Raw genomic sequence first — 22,886 nt, 5'->3', positions numbered from 1 at the left:
AGTACAGCATTTTGCTCAAAGTGTTTAAGAAAAGGGTTATCTAAATTAAGGATTTTTAAAAATGTGTGACATTTTGTATTATGCCATTTTCTACTACATGCACTTGACAAACTTGGCACACCACTTTAGAGATGGTTAATATTAAAATGTGGGTTGTGTGTAGGGCTGACGTCTTTTCCTCAGAGTTGGTTTCTGGCTTTCTGGCTAGGTACTGGAACTGACCCCCACATCAAGTGCTTGTACATTTAAGATCCATTTCTAAGGTTGGGTGTCCCCAGAACCTCTGAGGTGTGTGGTGATGACCAGTGAGGAGCCATTTTCAGTTGTGACCTTTTCTGTTTGTAGCTCTCCCTCCTCACAGAAGGGCGCCTTGGCTTGGGTCATTTCAGAACCCTGTGAAAACCTGTTTTTAGCTGCTGTTGTGATGCTTTTACTTGTGTAGACCACCTCAAGAAGCTTGTTGAAGTTGGTATGCAAAGAAATGCCTGACAATGAATTCGAATTGGAACCAGGCCTGACCTGGGAGCTACTTTGGATTCACAGCCCAATCCTATGCATATATACTAATAAGCCCCATTATAGATAGTGGGACTTACTCCCAGGTAAGTGTGGATAGGATTGCTACTTCAGATTCACAGCACAATCTGATGCAGTTCTACTCAAGGAGTAAGTCCCTTTGAATTCAATGGGGCTTACTCCCAGGAAACTGTGCCTAGGATAGCCTCACAGTCCAATCCTAGTCGCACTTTCCTGGGAGTAAGCCCCACTTACTATAATGGGGTTTACTTCTGAGTAGACATGCAGAGGATTGGCTATGCGTGTCTACTCAGAAGTAAGCCCCATTATAGTAAGTGGGGTTTCCTCCCAGGTAAGTGCGGATAGGATTCCAATGCTATGCGTGCCTACTCAGAAGTAAGCCCCATTGCAGTCAGAGGGGCTTCCTCCCAGGTAAGTGTGGGCGGACTGCAGCCTCAGCAGGGTGTGTTCTGTGGGAGGGGAGCGGGGCCTCCTCAGGCTGGGCGCCGGCCAGAGCGCGTCCACCTGCCTGGCGGGGGCCGAGCGCCTCAGGCTGCTGCTCCGGTCCCAGCCGGGCGAGGCGGGGCTGGCGCGTGGCTGGCCGCCGGGAGGGGAGGAGCGGAGCGGGCGGCATGATCGGGACGGTGCTCTGTTACGCGCTGCTGCCCGTGGCGCGGCTCCTCCGGGCCTTGCGAGGTAACCCTCCCCGCTTCTTTCCGCCGCCCCCTCATTGCGTGCTGAGGCGGGTCGCAGGTGCCGACAGGACGCGCCCCACCGGGGAGGCCCCGCCGAGGCCCCGGCCTGGCCTGCGCGAGCTGGGGGCGGGGGCCGCGGCTGACAGGACTCCCACCGAGAGGGCGCGGGCCTCCCCAGAGCCGCCCGTCCCGTCCTGTCAGCGTGGCCGGGAAGCCTCGCCAGGGAGCTTCTGACTGTGAAACCCCCGCCACTTCCACACCTGCTGCTGTGCTGAAAAGCGTTGTAAGGGCCCAGTCCTGGCCACACTTACCTGGGAGTAAGCCCCATTGGAGCTTACTTCTGAGTAGACATGCCTAGGATTGGACTCAGGCTGCAGTCCTAGCCACACTTACCTGGGAGTAAGCCCCATTGAGTATAATGAGACTTACTTCTGAGTAGGCATGCCTAGGATTGTAGAGCTGGTTGCAGTCCTATCCACACTTACCTGGGAGTAAGCCCCACTATAATGGAACTTACTTCTGAGTAGGCATGCCTAGATTGGGCTCTAAGAAGCACCTAAGAAGGGAGGGGGGATAAAGAGATAGTGAGGGGGGAGCAGGGCTCATAAAAATACATGGCTAGTACTTGTACGTGTAGTATACAGAAGTGTTTCTCACCCAGTGGTACATGAGGTGGTGTCTGGTGGTAATCACAGGACCCCTGGACACCTGGCAGCAAGACCTGCCATGCCACACAACAAACAATAGTAGGAGGCTCAGCTCAGAGTGCAGAGCTCCAAAACCAGGTTGACCAGATGTCATAACTACATAAGAGGACAAGGCACCCCAAAATGTAGGACACCCAAGAGAAATGTAGGAAATGACAGTTAAAAATGTTTATTAATTTCATGTGCTCAATTTAAACACTACATTTCTTATTATTAAGTTTAAAACTATATAATTTATTAATTTCAAGAAGGCTGTGTGCTGCTGCAGGGACTGCTCACAGGGAAAGGAGGACATTTAAGTTCTTTTCCAGGACACAAGGATAAAAAGAGGACATGTCCTGGAAAAAGAGGAACTGGTCACCCTGTCCAGATCGTGCTTTTCTATGCTCGAAAAACCCCTCCCGTTCACCCTGAGCCTCTTACTGGTGTTTGTTGTGTCACATCTGGCCTCCCAACCTAGAAGTAACTGGCAATGATGCCATCGCCAGTTACTTCTGGTGGTACTTCCAATAGGTTGATCATGTGAAGTGGTATAGCAGAGGAAAAACCAGCAGAAAAACTCTGGTATACAGCGTTTTCTAAACGTGCAGGGCACTTCACATGTGAGCTTGAAGTGATCCTTACAATAACTTTGTAAGGCAGTGTTTCTCAGCCAGTGGTACAGGTACCGTCAGTGGTACTTGAGGTGGTGTCTGGTGATACTTGTGGGACCCTCAGATACTTGCTGCGCAGCAAGCAACGTGACATGACAAAGATCAGTACCAGACCTGGCTTGGTGGGCAGAGCTCCAAAGCATACTTTTCACACACTGAAAAGCCCTCCTGTCCAATAAGAGCCTCTTACTGGTGTTTGTCAAGTTGCATCATCACCTATTACTTCTGGTGGTACTTGCAAAGTGGATCATACAAAGTGTTACAGCAGGGGACAAATGTGTTATCCCACTGTGTATTGCAGCTTGGGAAGCTGAGAGGTAATGGTTTGCCCAGGGTTATCCAGTGTTAAGAATTAATGGCAGGGGCAAGATAAGATTTCAAATGGGGGAACTCCTGATTCACAGCTCCATCTCTTAGGACCCAATGCTATCCAAATTTTCAGCACTGATGCAGCCGTGCTGCAGTACTTCCTGCAGTGGTAGGGCAGTAATAGAGGCCTTCTCAAGGTAAGGAATGTTTGTTCCCTTACCTTAGGGCTTCATTGCTGCTGCATTGGTACTGGAAAGTTGGATAGGATTGGGTCCTTCACCTGCCACTCCAGTTCTCAAATACTTGGTGTTTAACAGCTGGGATTTTATATAGTATTGTTCAAAATGCTTTTCATACTCTGTTTGGTTGTAATCCTTGCAATAAACCTGTAAGATAGGTCGTTGTTACCATGCCCATGTAGAATGCTGATGTTGAGAGTACCATAAGGTATAAGTAGCATAAGGTGAGTTCATGGCAGAAGCAGTGAACCTTGAACCACTATTTGCAATGAGTTTGCAAAACTGAGCAACTGTCTCCTTCCCAGCAGTATCAACAATTCTAAATATTTCCAAGTACGAACCATGATAAGAAGTTGTTTCATTGAGCATTTGTTCTGTTTCCAAATACTGTTTAGTTTCAGAAATGCCCTGAGTGCAGTACTGTAAAATAATGACATTGCCCCTGTTGCAAATACTTCTCCACAGAATTGTAAAGTGTTTTTATAATTGGGTAATAAAGGAAGCTTGGATTCTGCAAACATGAGTGCAGCTGTTGGAAGCACCCAAGTATGATTTAAGTCTGATTTAACATCTGAGGAGTGTCACAGTTCTCTTACCTCAGCCTTCCATCCCATTTGTGGTTTGGCTTGCTTTGTACTGGAATGCTGGTTTCTTCTATGACGTAAAATCTATGCCCTGAGTTTTGATTGTAAGGTACAAAAATACCCCCTTTTCAGACTCTCCTAGTAATCAGCATGTCTTGGACATTATACATATGCATCGAAATTCAGCTTTCTGAGCGGTGTGAAAGTACTTGAATTATTTGGAATACTCATTTGTTTTCATTTCTCTGATAGGGCTCCCTATCAGACTTTTCTATAAGTAAGGGCACAATCCTAAGCAGGTCTGATCAGAAGTAAGTCCTATTGTGTTCAATGGAACTTACTCCCAGGAAAGTGAGGTTAGGATTGCAGCCTAAGTGTTTTTGGACAGCACATTTGTCAAATTTCAACTTTCTGCGCTGCCTAGCTTAACCATATTAGATTTTATTTTGATTCTCTGTTTGAGAGAGAAGGCTACAGGCATCTCATTTTCAGATTTTTCTAGTGATGGACAATACTTGCCCCAAATTTCGGGGCTCTAGCCCATTAGGAAGAACCCTTTCAATACCAATGTTTACCAGTAAGACCAGGAAACATTTACACATAATTAAAGCTAGTTGTCACTACCAGCATTCCCTTATACTCCCTAGCAATCAAGAAACAGAAGCCCTGGTGTGGCCGCATACACAGGAACACGTTTGAGTCCTATCAGAAGCCAGAAATGGGTTTATGTTTCCTTTGATAGGGTCCCTTGGTTTGCCTCTCTACTTTTCCCATATAATTGAAGTGGTATCTCTTTATAGACATTCTAACTGTGATCTGCTACCTCACAAGTAGGTGAGAGAAGATCTATATGGTAACTCCTGCCCCTAACCTGCATGTATCCATTTTACCACGTGAAGTGTGACTGTTCTTACAAGTATATGTATATACTTGTACATATACAAGTATATGTACAAGTATATGACTGTTGCACTTATAAGTTGCACTTATAACAGTTGTAAGACTGTTCTTACAAGTATATGTATATACAAGTATATGTAAGAACAAGTATATGTATATACTTGTAAGATCTATATGGTAACTCCTGCCCCTAACCTGCATGTATCCATTTTACCACGTGAAGTGTGACTGTTCTTACAAGTATTTGTATGTACACGCATGTCTGCATGATTGGGAGGCCTCTGGTGTGCATACACATCTATGTCTATAGTTTCACAAGAAAAAGCAAAGTTGTTTAGCTTGGGGGCAGAGATGGCTGCTGCCACCTAACCCTAGCCTATGCATGTTGAGTCTATGCAATTAGAAGGTTTAAGAAGTGCCATTCACTGGTATATGGATATGTAAAATGCTGTGCTTAAGAACACTGTTGCAGTGAGAGCAAAACCTGCCATCCACCTTGGATTTCATTAATTGGAATCAGGCAACAGGTGCCTCTCCCCGCCCCCCTTTGCAGAAAACAAGATCTCCATCTACATACACTCTTCTCATCATAATGACAGGCATTTTGCTAGCCTATACTATCGGATGGCTAAACCAGGAATGTGAGCAGGACCAACAAATTCTAAACCAGAGAAGAGAGTTCATCCAGGGCAAACTAGATGTGATACTCAAGCTGATCAGGATCTCTCTCTCTCTCTCTCTCTCTCTCTCTCTCTCTTAAAGTTAATAGCCATCTTGGGTGTTTGTGTGCATGCATGCATGTGTGGCCATCCCTGAAACAGATCAAGACCATAAAAATGGGAAAGCAGAATGTTTTATTAATTCTTCCATTCTACATCATTTGCTGATTTAAAACCCACCAATCCCCCCATTCCTGTTTGTTCTACAGGGGAAAACATACAGGTACCAACCAAATAGTGTATCTGAAAAATGTTGGACTTTACATTTTATATTGGTTCGTTCTGTTCCTTTCATTCCATTTCATTAGGTAATTGAAATTATCCTGATTAAAATCTTTGTCTCTATTAACAGTGCACCCTGGCAAAGCAGCCCCTAGAAGGGTGCAGTCCTGGAGCAACTTAACCAGTGCAGGGGGCCCCTATTATGGCCATATATTAGTCATAAAAGCATAGGGCCTAGGATAGCAGCCCCATGTACCCTACCCAAGGGATGGCTCTGCATCTTGGTCTGCTTGGCAAAATTTGGAAATGAATTTAATTTATACTTAAGTTTGCACTTATTAGGGATGGAAACTAAATGCAGATACTGTGCGTCAGGGAAGACTGTTTCAGCAAGCATTTCCTGTGTTCAGTGTTAAGGTGAGACTTCAAGCCAGTTGAAGGGTAAGTTCTGATGATGCTAACACCAAATACTCAGAACCATGAGACTCACAAAAACACAAGACTGCTTTTAGACAAAACAATAGTTTTGACTACTCTCCCCCCCCCATGTTAACAGTAGGTCTGTTCTACTATACCAGTCCTTATGTGATCACTATGCATTGTCCTTGCATTCTGCTATAAATAATTTCATTGCACCTAGGAAACTAATGGGTTTTAATCAATTTTCTGATGTTCATTTTTTTGGCAGATGCTTTCTTTACCTGTCGAAAGAACATACTTCTGGCGAAGAGCACGGCCCCCCGTATAGATAGCTTTTCTGCTCCAGTCAGTGGGAAGCCAGTCTTAGAGGAGCAACAAGCCCTGCTACAGCAGTGGCTGGAGGAAGGAGCTGGTGGTCTGCACACCAATGAGAGTGCTTCAAGAATTGAGAAGCTGTCAGCTATTTCAGCTACTGAGTGGCTGGAAGGTCCAGAGATACTGATGACAAGTTTAAGCAACCTGAATGTATCGCCACAATCTGATGACCAGGAGCAACAGCATGTGCAAACTGTCGAGACTGAAGTATCTCCTGGGCTACAGGAAATTGTGGAAACTGCACTGGCAAGTTGTCCTGCAGAGGGACAAGAGGCTGTAGGAGACAATGCTGTATGGGCAGCAGTACGGACGCAGGCTGATCTTGAGGTGATCAATGCTGCTCCACTGTCCACAGAAGTGTGGATTGAAGACCCTGCTGTGTTGGCCTGGAGTCCTGCACTTGAAAGTGATATGGTGTCAACAGAGGGAGCAGTATGGCCTTTTCAGAATGCAGGTCAATTTCAGCCGCTACCAGCAGAGATACCTTATCATGGTAAATGCTAATGAATTTCATCTTATGATTCTGATACTGCTGTACTAAAATGAGATTTGCCAATAGAATATAACTGCATAATCTGTACCACGTCTGAAGGTTATTTGTCATGGGTGCCACTGAAACATTCCTATCTTACTTTTCACTGGAATCTTTTAAAGTTTCCACAACTTTTCCTAGGCTACTTAATCCATTGCTGAACTTCTGTTATAGTTTAGAGTTATTTTATTCTAATCTGATATTCAGGTACACCTCTATAAGTGTTCAGACTTGCAGTTCAGAAAGCATAGGCATGAGTTTTTGTGACTAGCTGTCATCGCACTGGTGTAGCAAAATAGTTCATATAAATTACTTAAGGAGTAACATTGTCTGTGAAGTAGAGGAGGTTGCAGAATATAGTTCATAGAAAAGGATTCTGGATGCTTGTTTGATATTAGTGAGCACTTTCCAGAATACTAATTCCTATATACTAGGTGTACCATGCTTAATTCATAATTCAGTTAGTTGAATCAATTTTAAAGGTTTTATTCAATGATAAGGTGCCCTGATGAATAAGTCAGCTGGTTCTTTAAAGTATATAGTGTCTCAAGAAAATGTGCACTCATTTTATAGTGTCACATTTATTGTGTTATAATTCACACATATACTGCATATGGTGTATGCAGAAGCAGTTGCTTAACCCATGTAGGTAGGGCCCAATCCAATCCAACTTTCCAGTGCCGATGCAGCTGCAATACAGGCCCTAGGTAAGGGAACAAATGTTCCCTTTCTGTTAGGAGACTTCCATGACTGCTTCCCCCTCTACTGCAGGATACACTAGGTGCCCTGTTAGCACGACTGCATTAGTACTGGAAAGTTGGATAGGATTCCAGGGCTTCCCTGGGCCTTCCAATGCCTTATAAGGCATTAAAAAGTCACTTCCAGTTTTTCAAAACAATCTGGAAGTCACATTTTTAAACTGTGAGAATAATTCTGAGCCTGGCAGAAACCATGGGTGGAAGTGTACGACCTCTGCTAAGCTCAGAAGACCCTCCAGAAGTTAGGGGAGTGGAGTGCACAGAGAGACCTCATGGACCCAATCCACAGATAAGTGAATCCACAGATAAGGGATCCATGGATATGGGGACTCCCCTGTATATGTGATGTGGAAATTTTTCTCATGTTTTCTTTTATTCCCCTGAAATTGAAAACTGCAACAGGGTCCCTAAATTGGTTTGAAACTTCAGCATTGGGGGAAACAGGGCTAACCCTTTATCCTACAGTTTTTTGAAACTAAATCTCATGCACACACACCCCTGAAGTTGAAGAACAAATACAAAGGGATTCTCAACATCAACCTGACTTCTGCTTCCTCTCTTTCTTCATGTGCAGAGATTCTGTGGAGGGACTGGGAAGACCTTTCTGCTCAGGTCTGCATCCCAGAGGAGGGCGCAGAGACTGAATCTTTATTTGAATTCAGAGTCATGTCCTACAACATTCTAGCCCAGGACCTGATAGAACAGAGTCCACATCTCTACATGCATTGCCATCCAGACATTCTGAACTGGAACTATCGTCTCACAAATCTATTTCAGGAGATCCAGCACTGGGATCCTGATGTGAGTATAACTTGTCCATCTATATTGGCTACTGAGATGGGATGTGGATATTAACTAACAGTTTAGATGCAAGGCTTGATCATGGCTCAGCTACTCTGTGCCAAGTGCAACCCACCCTACTCTAAGAAAATGAGCTTTAGGAGGGATCCATGTAGTACAGCATTCTGTTTCCAGAGATGGGAAGTTCACAAACAGGATACAGGAGGCAGCTGCCCTTTTATTCTCAGAAATCTGTTGCTGTTAAGAGGTGCTGAGCTCCTTCTGGCTTCTAGACAGCACCAGTCAATAGCTATGAGCTCTCCACTTGCAGTTTCCCACTCTCATGAGCTCTTTTCCCTATTTTGAGAAACATTGCTTGAGTACATAATTGCATACAGTCCCAAAGGAAGCTGTGTTTTTGACTGTAGCAAGGGGAATAAGTGAAGGAAAAGTATTCAATAATAATAATAATAATAATAATAATAATAATAATAATAACAACAACAGTAACATAATAGTAAGCAGCTAAAATGAGGGAACCTACCCTCTTGTTCTGCCTAGCAAGTGTAGTTGCTAAGCAGCATTCTTTGTTTCCTTCCAGATCCTCTGCCTCCAGGAAGCTCAGGAGAATCACTATTGGGAGCAGCTGGAACCAGCACTTGTGATGATGGGTACAGCTACCCTTTTCTGAAGTTCAGGTTTTGAGGCTAACTCAGGGACACTCTTCTTATTCCTTCCAGGCACTGTTGTGTTACTGTGGAAATGCATCATATTTAGCTTTAATGACCACCAAGTTGCTGAGGCAGATTACCCCTCCCCCCCCCCCACAGTTATAACAGGCATGGCTGTGTACATTGCGATTGGGGTTAAAATTGGATGGCAGTTAATCTACAAACACTTTACACTAGGGAAGAGTCAGACAGAAGAGAGTAGTCTTGATTTAAAAAAAAGTCCTTCCCAGTATGGCAGAGAATCCCCCTCCCCCAACAAAGATGTCCCCTGCAAAGCCTGACTCACTGCAAAGTGAGTGTCGTGGGAAGATGGGGCAACCAGCTCCCACCCAAATGAACTGAGACTAGGCAGGCGAAACAGTGCAATGAAAGGAGTTTATTAAGAGAATCAAAATACACCAAGAGATGGGATGGAAATGGAAGGAACTGAAACGAGAGCTTGGGAACCAAGCAATGGCAACAAAGGATACCTAGGTGAAGAATTGGGCAGAGATTGGCATGAAGGTTAAAAGGCAAGCTGAAAACTTACAAATCCTATGCATCTTTCTGATTACTTCCCCTTCGTTATGTACTCACTCCAGTCAAGGAGATCACTTCCTGTCCCCCACACTGGGGTGGGGGAGAGCAGACAACCCTCACCTATGCATCCTTTACTCTGGATGAGGCTTTGGAAAATGTGCGTTCCTTCAGTTTAAAAAAGCGTTGGCCATTACTTAGATTTGCCTTTAGTTACACAGGGTAGACCTCAGCCCTTTGACTTTCCTAATTTGGGGAATCTGATGGGCTTCACAGGCCAATCACAGGCCAGGTTGAAAGTCATACTGGGTTTACTGGCCAGTTGGGGATGAAGGCGAAGAACCAACAACAAAGCAGAAATGGCTGCTACTTCCGAATGACTTGGCTGCCCTTTCAGGATGCTGACCTGTTACAGGAGCCTCTTTGAGTGATAAGGTCAAAATAGGTTTTTTTAAAAAAGTAAAAAGAAAATTAGGGTTTTTCACTAAACTGGGACACTGCGATTTAAGTGGGGGGTAGTTCAGGGCCTTGTTCCTCCCTTTTCTCTATGTCCTTGTGAGTGGGGCTGGGCTAAGTTTAGCTTAAGGACCAGAGTACAAGTTGCAGGGAAGATGAACGTGATAATCTCTTGACAGTTTAAAAAAAAAAAAAATTAAGGTCAGGTATGTCATAGGCAGCTTAAAATTGTTTCCTTTCATGTATTTTTCCACTTTAAATTCTTCCTACCTTCTTGTCCCTTCTGAGTGGTAATCAGATATGTCTGGTTTGGCAAAGTTTCTCAGGAAGATCAGGAAGAACATGTATTGTCTGGTCATTATAGAAATAAAAGCCTAAAGAATAGGGTCTAAATGTTTTGCCATAAAAGACACGTAAATCAAATCTGTGCATGTTTCCTCAGAAGCCAGTCCCAGTGGGTTTTGCTTTTGTTTAGGATTTCTGTCTTAGACTCCTGATAGTTTAAACTGCTCTGAAGAGAGATTTTGTTCTAGGTTTTGCCTGCATCTACAAGCGGCGAACAGGAAGAAAAACAGATGGCTGTGCAATCTGCTACAAGCAGAGCAGGTTCCAGTTGATTAGTGCTAGCCCTGTCGAATACTTTCGGCCTGGCTTGGACATCCTCAACAGGGACAACGTGGGTCTGGTGTTACTGCTTCAGCCCTTACTTCATGAGAGCTTTGAAGGCACAGCAATCAGTCCCTTATGTGTGGCAAACACTCATGTGTTGTATAATCCCCATCGGGGAGATATCAAACTGGCCCAGATGGCTCTACTCATGGCAGAGATAGACAAGACTGCAAAAATGGCTAATGGCAATTACTGCCCCATCATCTTATGTGGGGATCTGAATTCTGTGCCTGATTCACCACTATACAAGTTCATCCGGAATGGCCAGTTGTATTACCAAGGGATGCCAGCCTGGAAGGTAAGCAGAGAAGGGGAATATCGGGCAACAGTCCTTGGTTTGGTTTAACTCCTAAATGTATAGCTCTTATCTCTATGGACATAATAACCTGTGAGATTAATGCTTGTTTTTCTTTCCACAACTGATACCACTTTGGCTGTAATCAAGTCATGCAGTGGAATTGTGAACTAGACAATTTTTCTCACATGAAAAGCTGTTGTATTTGAATCATGTGATTTCCAGGGGAAAATTCAAATTGCAGATGGACTCTGTGTAAACATAGGGTATGTATGCATGGCTTCTTGATATGTACTAAGTGGATAAAAAAATATGAATGTCTTATGGTGCAGTCCTAACCAATTTTCCAGCACTGGCCTAGCCGCAGTGCAGTCCCATGGTAAGGTAACAAACATGCCCTTACCTTGAGGAGGCCCCCTTGACTGCCTCCCCATTGCAGGAATCAGTGCACACCACATTGGCAGTGCTGGAAAGTTGGTTAGGATTGTGCCCTTAACAGTTTATCTGCAAGGTAAACCAAAAGAGAATTTGTTTTCAGTCTGCCACTTGTTAAAAGGCAAGAGAAAAAACAACAAAAAACCGGCAACCCACTTCTGTTTGTAAATGCGTGAAATCTGTTGTGCAGCCTACACCGCCCATGGTGGTTCTGCAGTATGGTCAGGTGAGGTAGGCTAAAGTTGCCTTAACATTTGTCAAGTGCAGGATCCAGGTCTGCAGATATGAATTTGAAAGCCCAATCCTATGCATGTCTACTCAGAAGTAAGTTCCATTATAGCAAATGGGGCTCACTCCCAGGTAAGTGTGGCTAGGCTTGCAACCTAAGATTACTTGATTCTAAATCTTTGGTCCCTGAGGCAGATGTATACATTTGTTGTTATGCTGCCTCCTATTTGAAAGCCTGGCTGCTAAATAACTGGAAATGTGTACAATTCATTGGGCTTTCTTCCTCTGTTCTAGTCACTCATTCCGCTGTCTGAAAATCACTTGGAGTTGTAACTATGTGCTTGTTCTATTGGTGTGAGTGTTGGCTATCTCACTCAGTTTAATTATGTATATTCACATGCTGCACATGTTGCTATATTTGAAAGAAGTGTTAACAGTATCTCAAAATGCATTTCTGTGTATGCATGGCGTGGCCCTGAGCTATTAAAATTGTGCTCCCTCTTGGTGTTTTGCTCTTCCTCCCTCTGTAGGTGTCTGGACAGGAGGAGTTCTGTCAGCACCCGCATCAGCGGAAACTACTATCACCTCTGTGGCCCAGTTCTCTGGGCATAATGGATAATTGCCAGTATGCCACTCTTTGCCAAAGAAAGACGTCAGGTGAGTTTTTGATGATGAAGATGCAGACATGTGTTGTATATTGTTGGCCTCTTCCATGAGTGCCCTGTCAGAAAGTACCACATTTTTATAGTCTGGGGTCTTCAAGGTGTTTTAAGGATTCTTTCCTTTAAAAAAGACACATAGACTTCAGATAAAGCTTGGTGACTTTATAGGACTGATGGAGCCACAGTGTGGCTCAGAGGTCAGGAACAACATTCCCTTTCCTTGAGGAGGCTTCTGTGACTGCTCTCCCCCCGCCGCACTCTGTTGGCACAGCTACATCAACACTGGACAGTTGGTTAGGAGTGGGCTGTCACTGTTTTTTTATGTCTCCATAAGTGCCTGGAAGTTAAGCTGTAGCTGTACCCACCTTACGTTCTTAAATAAAATCCAGTGGTTAGCAACCTTCTTGATCATCCTGTTTATAAATGCTTTCCTTTCATACCTTTGTGAGAAACAGAGAAAGAAATAGTTAACTTATAGTGCACCCAAATGACTGCATTGTCATTCTGTGAGCCTATGTATTTTCCATGTCATTGTGGTTGGTATCTGATCATCTAGACCAGCAATTTTCAACCCTTTTCATCTTATGGCACACTTACAAGGTGTGCCTTACAAGGTGTGCCTTAAAATTGTCAAGATACCATCAGTTTTTTGACAAGTGACAAGGCACAGCACACTGCCGTTGAGGGCTTACATCCCCTGGTAGCCCTACTATTAAAGTAATCCTCCCCAAGCTTTTGGTGTCACACCTGAGGACCATTCATTGCACACATTAGTGTGCTGCCACCCACAAAACCGCTGATCTAGGCATTTGAGAAAATATTTGAAAGACTTTCCAAGGGTGTAAATGTATAGCTCATAGTTTTAAGTGTGTGTCCAGACTTGTCACATTTTATTTTAATTTTGTTCCTCAGTATCCTTGATGCATCTGTGTATTCATCAGTATATGCTCATGTTCCATTCAGAAAAGAGTACCTAGTTTTATACAACCTATACAACTCACAGGTTGTGATGCACACCTTGCTTCCAACAAGTAATTTTTCGTGTAATACATTGCTGCTGTTGGTCTGAACATAAATATGTCATTTTCCCCTTCTTCGTTTTGATCTGGCTTTCCCCCTGCAGATAGGCGCAAATACAGCCGTGAATTCCTCCTTCAGTTCCGTTACTGTGATGCTGCCTGTGAGCGACCTGCAGAGTTGATCCTGTTAGAGGGTGTGACTGATGCCATTCCAGGTACTGTACTAAGATGTTTTCCCCCCACCGCTATTTTCTGCAGTATGATATACCTCATTGCATATGATTTTTAAAAAATATATTATGGTTTGAGACACCTTGGAAAGGGTTTAGCAGGCAGGGCTAAAACATCATCATATGCTCCCCTTGGTCTTGTATGAGCTGCAAAGCTACTCTTGTGTTCAAAAAGGATAGGAAATTTTGAATTTTGGTGACATTTCTCCTGATCCTTAAAATTTGTTCTTTGTAATCTCCTGATTTAGTGAGAGATGAGATATCCTCTCACAATTTCTCTGCCCTTTTAGGTGACACCTAAATGTGGTTTGGGCAACTGAGATGTGCTGACAAAAATGTGGTTCTTTGGGTTCCAGCCTAGCACACAAATATATGGAAATATCTTGAACACCCTGCATGCTGCATAGCAAACTATTACTGAAACATCATGCTTTTCTTAAGCAACTTGTGATACAGCATAAGAGCCAGCAGTTCAGAATAAAAAATCCCACTGGGCATGGCCAAGCCCAATCTTAAATTTAATGAAACGGCAGCATCTTTACTCATCTCTTCAGTTTAACATTTTTATCTTGTTTTAGTCCACATACAAGCTGCTAAAATCTAATTCTGCAGGTGGCAGGGCAGCCTGGGCTGGTTTCTAACCATGATAGACGTTCACCCCTCTGATGCCCCCCTCTTTATGCTGTGATTTGGCAGGCACACACTGGAGGTCTGCTAATCTCTTGTTTGTAAACATCATGATAGTTTGCATTCAGGCTTGAACCCTTGACACACTCCCCAGCCTTCCAATTCTTCATTTGATGCCAGACCACATTGGGAGCATCAATTTTTCTTAGGTAGTTCATTGTGCGTTTGACCTAAAGTGCTGCTAGTTCAAAGCTAGTTCAGTTCAGTGTTTGATCAGAATTTCTCTGCTGCATTGCAGATCGTCCTGCACATTGGCCAAAGGAGCTCACTGTGGTGAACAACCCTGATCAAGAACTGTTTTGTTCAAGGTAACCTGAAAAGGAGTTGGGTCCTTGTGTGTGAGGCAAGGCTGTAACCAGGAATGTAGGAGGAGTAACAGACTAAATAATGCTTCAAGAAAATAATGCTTGTCTTGGGGAATGAAGGCACTTTTACTGAAGGGAAATTTTGATCCCAGTCACAAAGCTTGTGTTGGTGCAGAGAAGCATTCTGGGATGGGTTCAAAACTTCAGAAAATCAAAACTTTAGATATAGGCTGATGGGTTCTGAGCTGTCTGTGACAGATCAGGAGAGAGATCTTGGGGTGGTGGTGGACAGGTCGATGAAAGTGTCGACCCAATGTGCGGCGGCAGTGAAGAAGGCCAATTCTATGCTTGGGATCATTAGGAAGGGTATTGAGAACAAAACGACTAGTATTATAATGCCGTTGTACAAATCTATGGTAAGGCCACACCTGGAGTATTGTGTCCAGTTCTGGTTGCTGCATCTCAAAAAAGACATAGTGGAAATGGAAAAGGTGCAAAAGAGAGCGACTAAGATGATTACGGGGCTGGGGCACCTTCCTTATGAGGAAAGGCTACGGCGTTTGGGCCTCTTCAGCCTAGAAAAGAGACGCTTGAGGGGGGACATGATTGAGACATACAAAATTATGCAGGGAATGGACAGCGTGGATAGGGAGATGCTCTTTACACTCTCACATAATACCAGAACCAGGGGACATCCACTAAAATTGAGTGTTGGGCGGGTTAGGACAGACAAAAGAAAATATTTCTTTACTCAGCGTGTGGTCGGTCTGTGGAACTCCTTGCCACAGGATGTGGTGCTGGCGTCTAGCCTAGACGCCTTTAAAAGGGGATTGGACAAGTTTCTGGAGGAAAAATCCATTATGGGGTACAAGCCATGATGTGTATGCGCAACCTCCTGATTTTAGAAATGGGTTATGTCAGAATGCCAGATGCAAGGGAGGGCACCAGGATGAGGTCTCTTGTTATCTGGTGTGCTCCCTGGGGCATTTGGTGGGCCGCTGTGAGATACAGGAAGCTGGACTAGATGGGCCTATGGCCTGATCCAGTGGGGCTGTTCTTATGTTCTTATGGTGTGGTTTTCTCCAAGGAAGCTTGTCATTTGCCTTCCTGAAGAAATGGGATGGTCAGAGATGAGCACTTGCTAGAGAAACTTTGTCTTGAAATGGTTATGAATTCAGGGTTGCAAGAGGGAATGTTTGCTGACCTTTGATGTAGTGAAATTGAACAAATCAGTGGTGGGGCTATCTGAGGTATTCTCTTGAAACCAAGCAAGAGGCATCAAACGAGATGTGTCAGGTCAGCACAGCATCTACTTCTACTTCTAGAAGGCTTTTTTCAAGCTATGCTAGTTCTAGTCTGGCCTGAATCTTCACAGGATTCAGAGTTCATGTGAGAAATTTGCAAACATTTCGAAATTAATAATTTATCAAATACCCTGCTGTCGTTTGGAGTAGTTAATTTGATTTTAAGAGCACTTTTCCTCAGAATTAAATAGTAATGGTAAGGTAAATGGTTGCTGAAGGTAGCCCTCAGCAGCTCGTGTGGCTGTATTGGTCCTTTAGATGGTAGTTAAGAAATCAGAGAATTGTGCATGCAGTAGGTTTTGCTGGAGTAGTGTGAAGTTGTGCATTCCTTGGTTGAGGAGCTTCAGTCAGATATGTTTCTCATGTTTTTGATTTCTCAATATACAGTAGTGGCTTACACCAGTGTTTCTCAAGGTTTGTCCTCCAGTGTACCACTTCACATCGTCCACCTATTTGAAGAAACTGGCAGTGACATCATCGTCAGTGAGTTCTGGGTTGGGAGGCCAGATGTGACGTGACAAACACTAGTAAGAGGCTCAGGATGGATGGGAGGGTTTTTTTGAGTACGGAAAAGCATGCTTGGGAACCTCCTACCACTGATTGTTGTGCCACGTTTCTGGTCTTGCTGACAGGTGGCAGAGGTCCAGGGGTCTTGTGAATACCAAAAGTACCACTGGTTGAGAAACACTGGCTCACAGATTTCTAAACTACTATAGTGACTGTGAGGATTATCTGTGAATTCTACTTTTTCAGAAATATGTAATAATTTTCTTGCTTAGGTTTCCCTTATTTTTTAATCCCCTTCACCTTGTACAGGAATCCAGGCAGCGTTCAACATGGCCTCAACCTGACCTCTGTCTATAGCCACTTCCTACCTCAGAGAGGACGTCCTGAGATTACAACTATGCCAATGGGTGTGGGGGCCACAGTGGATTATATATTCTACTCTGCAGAGCCAATCCAGAATGAGAATGAAGGAAGTGAGTGTGAGAAACTTTATCTCCTAGAGAGCTGGATATAGCGTGTAACATACTTAATGAGAAGTACCTTATCCCATCTCGTCCTCATTCCAGCTGAATGTGGAGCACAAATAATAAGAGTTGTATTTCCTCTTGTCTTTCATCTGTTGGTCTGCAGTGGTGGTTGTGTTCTAAAGAAGGTCTTTCAGTATGGTCAGAATAGACTCGAACATCCACTCCCTGTTGCTTTGGTATTCATACTCTGACTGATCCCTTTTGGCAAGATCTTTGCTGACATCCTAGATCTGACTCTTATGAAGCTCTCTTGTCACTGTGCAGTGCAATGTGTTGTCACAGGAAGGAGCTGTACTGAACTTCTTCAGGCACTGTGTTTACCCTTTTTGATATGAGATCTTAGAGAGAGATGTGAGAATAGGAAGAAGCCCAAACGTATAAGCATAAAAACACCCTTAATAGGCATGTGCATGATGACTACAGTGGGTCCTGGAAACCTGTGCTCATTAGGAAATCCCTCATTTGTTTCACCTACTCTTATGTTATGGTTGACAGAGAGAAACTTTTCTCTGTTCACTGTGTATGTACAAATTTTACTCTCTGACATGTCTATTTGGATGCTGTTTCTTAGGGTTGAGCTTACTGTTCCTTCACTCTGCCCATGGCACTTGGGTAGGCAGCTTCTGTCACCTACTGACATGCAACTCCTCTTTTTCTTCAGGTCGCAAGATGTACCAAGATGGAGCCCTGAAGCTGCTTGGCCGTCTGTCCCTCCTTTCTGATGACATCCTTTGGTCAGCATATGGCTTGCCTAATCCTTTTTGTTCATCTGATCATCTCTGCTTGTTGGCCAGCTTTGGCCTAGAGCACTCTAACTTTTGATCATGTGCTAGATCTCTAGGACTCTCCCAAGAGCGGGTCTGAATGGGAAAATCATGCAGTTTAAGTTTTCAACAGCTAAAAACAACAGAAATCTTTATCACCTCAACCCTCAATCCCCCTTCCCTATTTTTGAGATTCCCTTGTTTTTCTCTCCCATGCTCCTTTTTATGAGGAAATAACCATTGGGTTTTTCCTCCAATGCTGCAGTTCTTGTCTGAGCTTCACTGCCAGTTTATGCTATCCTCGACTCTGGCTGCATCATCTTGAAAAGGCATCTTGCACACCAGCTTCTCTATTTTGTTATCCTCTGTTTGGCAGTTGTGCTTTAGTCATCATGATCTAGAAGCCACCAGGGTTTGTCTACTTTGTCATTGTGCGCCACCAAGACTCTTGGTGAGGACACAAATTGATATGAGCCAGAATCTGGTGTAGGCTTTTTGTTCTCCTCTGCAGACAGCATGGAACACATCAGTTTCCCAGTTCATTCAGACTAGAATGGTGCTGGTATTGGTTTTTGCAACTGCATAAAATGTAGCTTGTTTGTTTGTTTTTGCCGCTGCTTAAAAGCTCCAGAGGTATTGACTGGCCTGTCCTCGTTCCTGCTTGGAGATTGAATCAAAGCAACTTGCACTAAATGACTTTGAACAAAAAGACTTTCTCTTGGGTTCCTCTGGCCAGGCTTCAATTTCTGCTTCAGCAGAGACATTTGAAAAACCCTCAGCCTTATTACAAAGAAGTGTTCCTCTGCATTGAGAGCTTTTTTGCATTTCATACTCAGGTTTTTCAGAAGGCTCTTGCCCATCAACTCGGGACATTTCTGCCACCTCTAATGGCACTAGAGATGCAGGGAAGGAAGGACTGCAAAAACTGGTAGAAGATGAGAGCCAATTTGTTGCGGTGTTTACAGCATGAAGCCACACCGTCCAGAACCTCAGTTGGACCTGGCAGTTGCTGCTTGCTATTTATTATCAGTGGATTGTGTGGAGAAGGAGTATGTGGTTGGAGAAAAGTAGTCAGCCTCAAGATAACCCCCACCCTTTTCTTGATCCATGGATGGAAACTACACAATCCAGTTCAGCTGTGTGTAGACCATGGCATAACCTTATTTTTGGGGAAAAATGCATTGGGAGTTTTCAATATTTTAAATTGTTTCTTAAATTTAAAAAATAAAATTTTATAATTTCACCAAAATTGTGCACTGCTAGTTGAGAATGGAGAAACAGGTGATTTTTTAAGGAACTGTGACTGCAGGAGTGCCCTCCGGTGTACATAGTGAAGAAATGCTCGTTAGGGTGTACATTGCTGCCACTTCTTGGACTTTTTTTACACACCTTTTGAATACTAAAACATCTTAAAAAAACAAGCTTCTCAGAGGTGGTTATATAATAACTGGTAATAGTTCAGATGTTTTCTATGCAAGAAAATGGCAAAGGAGACTAGATATGTTTTAGGGCTGTATAAATTCTGCAGTCATACAAGAGCATGGAATTTGGTCACTTGGGTTCATAATTTATCTTCCTGAAATGTCAGGTTCCATTTTAGATAAAGTCACCTTTATAGGCCTTATAGAGCTGAAAATACGTTTGAAGGTATATGATAAGGGCGGTGCGTAGAGAAATCTTAGAAACTGGTTGGGGGGAAAACTGAGAAAGATTTCTAGAGGTTGGGGGGCAGCAAGAGCTTTCAGTGTTGTGCATAATTTCATTTATTTTATTATACTTATCCCACCCACAGGTAGGTCTCCCCCCCCTCCATTCCATGCAGCAGCATTCTGAGGCAGCATGTGTGACTGACCAAACGTCACCCAGCAAGCGTCATGGATGAGTGATAATTTGAACTTGCATTGTCTTGCTCTTAGTCTTAACGCTCTTAACCTGAGGTTCTCAAACTGGGGCATCGTGACACCCCAGCGTGAGATGTTCAGCCTGTGGCCCCTTACAACTTTCCCGGAGGTAAGGGGAAGACAGAAGGCAGCAATGCGATCAAAAACCAGAAGTGGTTTCTGATCACTTTTTTAAACTTACAAAGGCTTGGAGGCTCTGCCTGATTGCCCACACACCCCACCCAGAGGCTGGTGTTAGCTGAAGTTAGGATAACCACCAGCTCGGCAACAGCTCAGTCCTGGGGATCACATTTCCGCTGCTCTTAACTATAACACCATAATGACTCCTTGTTGTTGTCCAGCCACCTGCTGAGGTGAAACTAAGGACACAATCCAGCCCTTGACTTGGCGCCGGCCCAGGAGGGTTACAATTGTGCCATAAGGCATGTTTGCGCCTCCTCAGGAGTCGGCTAGACTGGTGTGCTGGCCTGCGGAGTCTGGAACAAACCTCCACGCTGACAGGCACCAAGGCTTGTGTTGGCCAGCTTGGGCCGATGCAAGCCTCTGAGGTAAGCGAGAGGGAGGCATTCCTGGGCAGGAGGAGGCAGGCGGTGGGCAGCCCTGGAGGGTGGAAGGGCAGGGTGCGGGCCTGGGATCCGGCAGTTATGTAGGATTCCAACCCCTGTTCCTAGGGAGAACGGAGTGGCTTCAAGCCTTTCCACTCTCCTGAAGAGGTGGCGCACGTTCGAGGAGACCCATAGGGTAAAGGATGTCTTTCCCAGAGGTAATGGGAAAAGTTTCCCCTTGCCTCTGGCTAAGCCACTTTTAGCCCCTGTCCTGCACTGGATATAGCGCAAGACTCCTGGCTTCCCTGTTCCAGTGCGGGGAAGGATTGCACCCTAAGTTAAATAAGCAAATGCATGCAAAATTGTTTCATCTACAACTGCTTCAGAATTTGTGTTATCTTCGGTAAAGGTTTTAGGGCAGTGTTTCTCAAACAGTGGATCAGGATCCACTAGGTAGGTTGGATAGTATCTAACTCAGCTGCCATTGAAAATATAGAGCTGAAAATACAGGGTACAGAGCTGCACCACAGAATTCCTCTTATGTGCTACTCAGATATGTGCTATCTAAAGAGGTGGCACAGATCCAAGCAGCCCAAGGCTGCCTGGGGATGGGGATAGGATCTGGCATAACTGCCAGATCTTGGCCCCACCCCTCGCTCCCCATCTGCCCACCTACCACCCACCCTCTCCCTGCCCTCCTCACACCCCCACCACCAGACCTCCGTGCCAGTTGAGCTCAGCCGGCGCAGACTCACCCACCTCTGTCAGCGTGGAGGCTGGATTCAACCTCCACGGGCTGGCGCACATTGCGGACATGACTTTCAAGGAGGCACAAGAGTGTTTTACAGCACGTTTGTGACCCTCCCAGGCCAGCATAAGGGACTTATGGCAGCTGAGCGCATCTTTAGGATAGCACTCTAGACATATTTTTCTTTTCTGAAAAATGTCTTACCTGTCCAAAAATCAGCTGCCCAATCCCTGTGTGTGTACTTATATTTCACTCGCAAGCAAGAGCAGAGGTATGAGGTCATACAGAAAATGATTGAACATTGTCCTCCCCCACCTCTCTCTTTCCAGCCCTCTCTTTAAACCCTACTACCTTTCTGCCTTCCCCTCATCCCATCCCATCCCATCCCCCTCTCAGTGGGAGAGGGGCATGATGCTTTGCCCTGAATACGTGGGGAGATGGGACGCTGGAAAGCAGGGAAAGCTGTGTGGTTGGAGAAGGATCCAAGTCTGCATTCTGCTTTGACTTCCAAACTGGAATGTTTGAATTCCAAGCTATGAAAAATAACAAGCGTGCTGTGTAATGTGAACTTTGACTGATCATAGCTTAGGCCTGAAGCCTAAATTGATGTCACCTCTGGCTATGACCTCACTTCCAGGGTAATGGCTTCACTCCCAGTGAGTTCTGACAGATTGTCATACTAAAAAGTGGGTCCAGGTGCTAAAAAGTTTGAGAACCACTGTTTTAGGTGGCTTTTAAAATGCAAAGCATAGACCATACAGTCCTGGCTATGTATATGCCTGGCTTGGAGGACAGAAGAGATCATAACCTTAACCCATTTTTGCCTGGCCCACAGGTGTGTACACATTTGGTCCCTGTTGTGTATATGGAACATTTGGCAGAAATGGCTTAAGTGAAACAGAGCCCCTTTAGTGTTAAAAGAGCTTTTAAAGGCACATTTAGATATATTGTGAAATATTTTATGCTGCATTTTTTGCCGCAAGTCACCTCAGAAGTACTGATTATATCACTTTAAGATGGGTTACCCTTGGTGGCCTGTTAACCTCACACTATGCTCACAATTATCAGTCTTAATAGCTCCTGTCTACTTTAAAAATGACCCTTTGGCTGTGCACACAGCTCAGCACATCTTAGACACACAAGTTAGTATGTGCTGTCATGCATGCATGTGACAATAAGTGAGCTACACAGGGAAAAATTGTATTGACCGCACAAATGCAGGTTGGTGTAACTAGGAATTTGAGGAAGAAATAGTTGAAACTGACAATCTTGCCCAAAATCCAGAGTGTATGAAGAAGCAGTTATCACAGCATGAAAAGGTGTGTTTATATTTTTCTGTTGGCTGATTGTATCTGCAAAAACCAGATGATTGATATTATGAGTGGCAAAAGTCCAGTTGCGAAACAACAGGCAGAAAAAAAGGCTTTGAATGGATTGTTATATCAGAAGATCATGTTGATTCCAGACCATGGCATGTTCAAGATGTAAGGATTTGTCTCTGGAGAGAGGGTTGTGAAATAAATCTGCCATTATTATTCATTTGTTATAAGGGGTTAATATGCCTTTTTTATAGCACCTCTGCTGTGAGAATACTGCATTTTCCTAGTCTTACTGTCAAACAATGATTAGTACTTGAGAAAATGCACCATCCCATGTAATGATACAGTTGTGAACTGTGTATATATTTTTAAGCATTGCAGAATGCAGGTTCCCTTCTCCAGCACTGAGATATGCATTTCCTCTGGTTTAGTATTGCCAAAAAAACCAAACAAGCCAACCACATCAAGGCTATTGCCTCCTCTGTTAGGTCGGATCCAGTGCCATTCTCTTGAAACAGTGTTACAGAAGGCATTTTTTAAGGCATTGTGGTCTTTCATCACTTTCTTGCAGAGCCTGGTGACGTGGATTAAACAAGGCACAAAACAGTGATACTCTAGAACCAAGTAAT

The 22,886-nt window shown here is 44.2% G+C and overlaps 1 protein-coding gene across 2 annotated transcripts; it reads left to right on the top strand.

Annotated features, from left to right (window-relative positions):
* Positions 1-1,124: 1,124 nt before the first annotated feature.
* On the top strand, positions 1,125-22,461 carry ANGEL1 (angel homolog 1). 2 transcript variants are annotated; one of them, XM_066627605.1, is made up of 11 exons: positions 1,125-1,212; positions 4,504-4,533; positions 6,233-6,832; positions 8,204-8,430; positions 9,011-9,080; positions 10,646-11,079; positions 12,270-12,396; positions 13,525-13,635; positions 14,576-14,645; positions 16,763-16,926; positions 17,642-22,461. In XM_066627605.1, the coding sequence occupies exons 1-11, from the start codon at positions 1,149-1,151 to the stop codon at positions 17,800-17,802; spliced, it is 2,058 nt and encodes a 685-aa protein (XP_066483702.1). In that variant the 5' UTR covers positions 1,125-1,148; the 3' UTR covers positions 17,803-22,461. The 2 variants fall into 2 exon arrangements, with proteins under 2 accessions (XP_066483702.1, XP_066483711.1); XM_066627614.1 differs by lacking the exon at positions 4,504-4,533.
* Positions 22,462-22,886: the final 425 nt, after the last annotated feature.

The sequence above is a fragment of the Tiliqua scincoides genome, chromosome 1 (genome assembly GCF_035046505.1).
Source record: "Tiliqua scincoides isolate rTilSci1 chromosome 1, rTilSci1.hap2, whole genome shotgun sequence".
In the NCBI taxonomy this organism is placed as follows: domain Eukaryota; kingdom Metazoa; phylum Chordata; class Lepidosauria; order Squamata; family Scincidae; genus Tiliqua; species Tiliqua scincoides.
The sequence above is the reverse complement of the archived record's forward strand: the minus strand, read 5'-3'. Positions and strand labels throughout refer to the sequence as shown.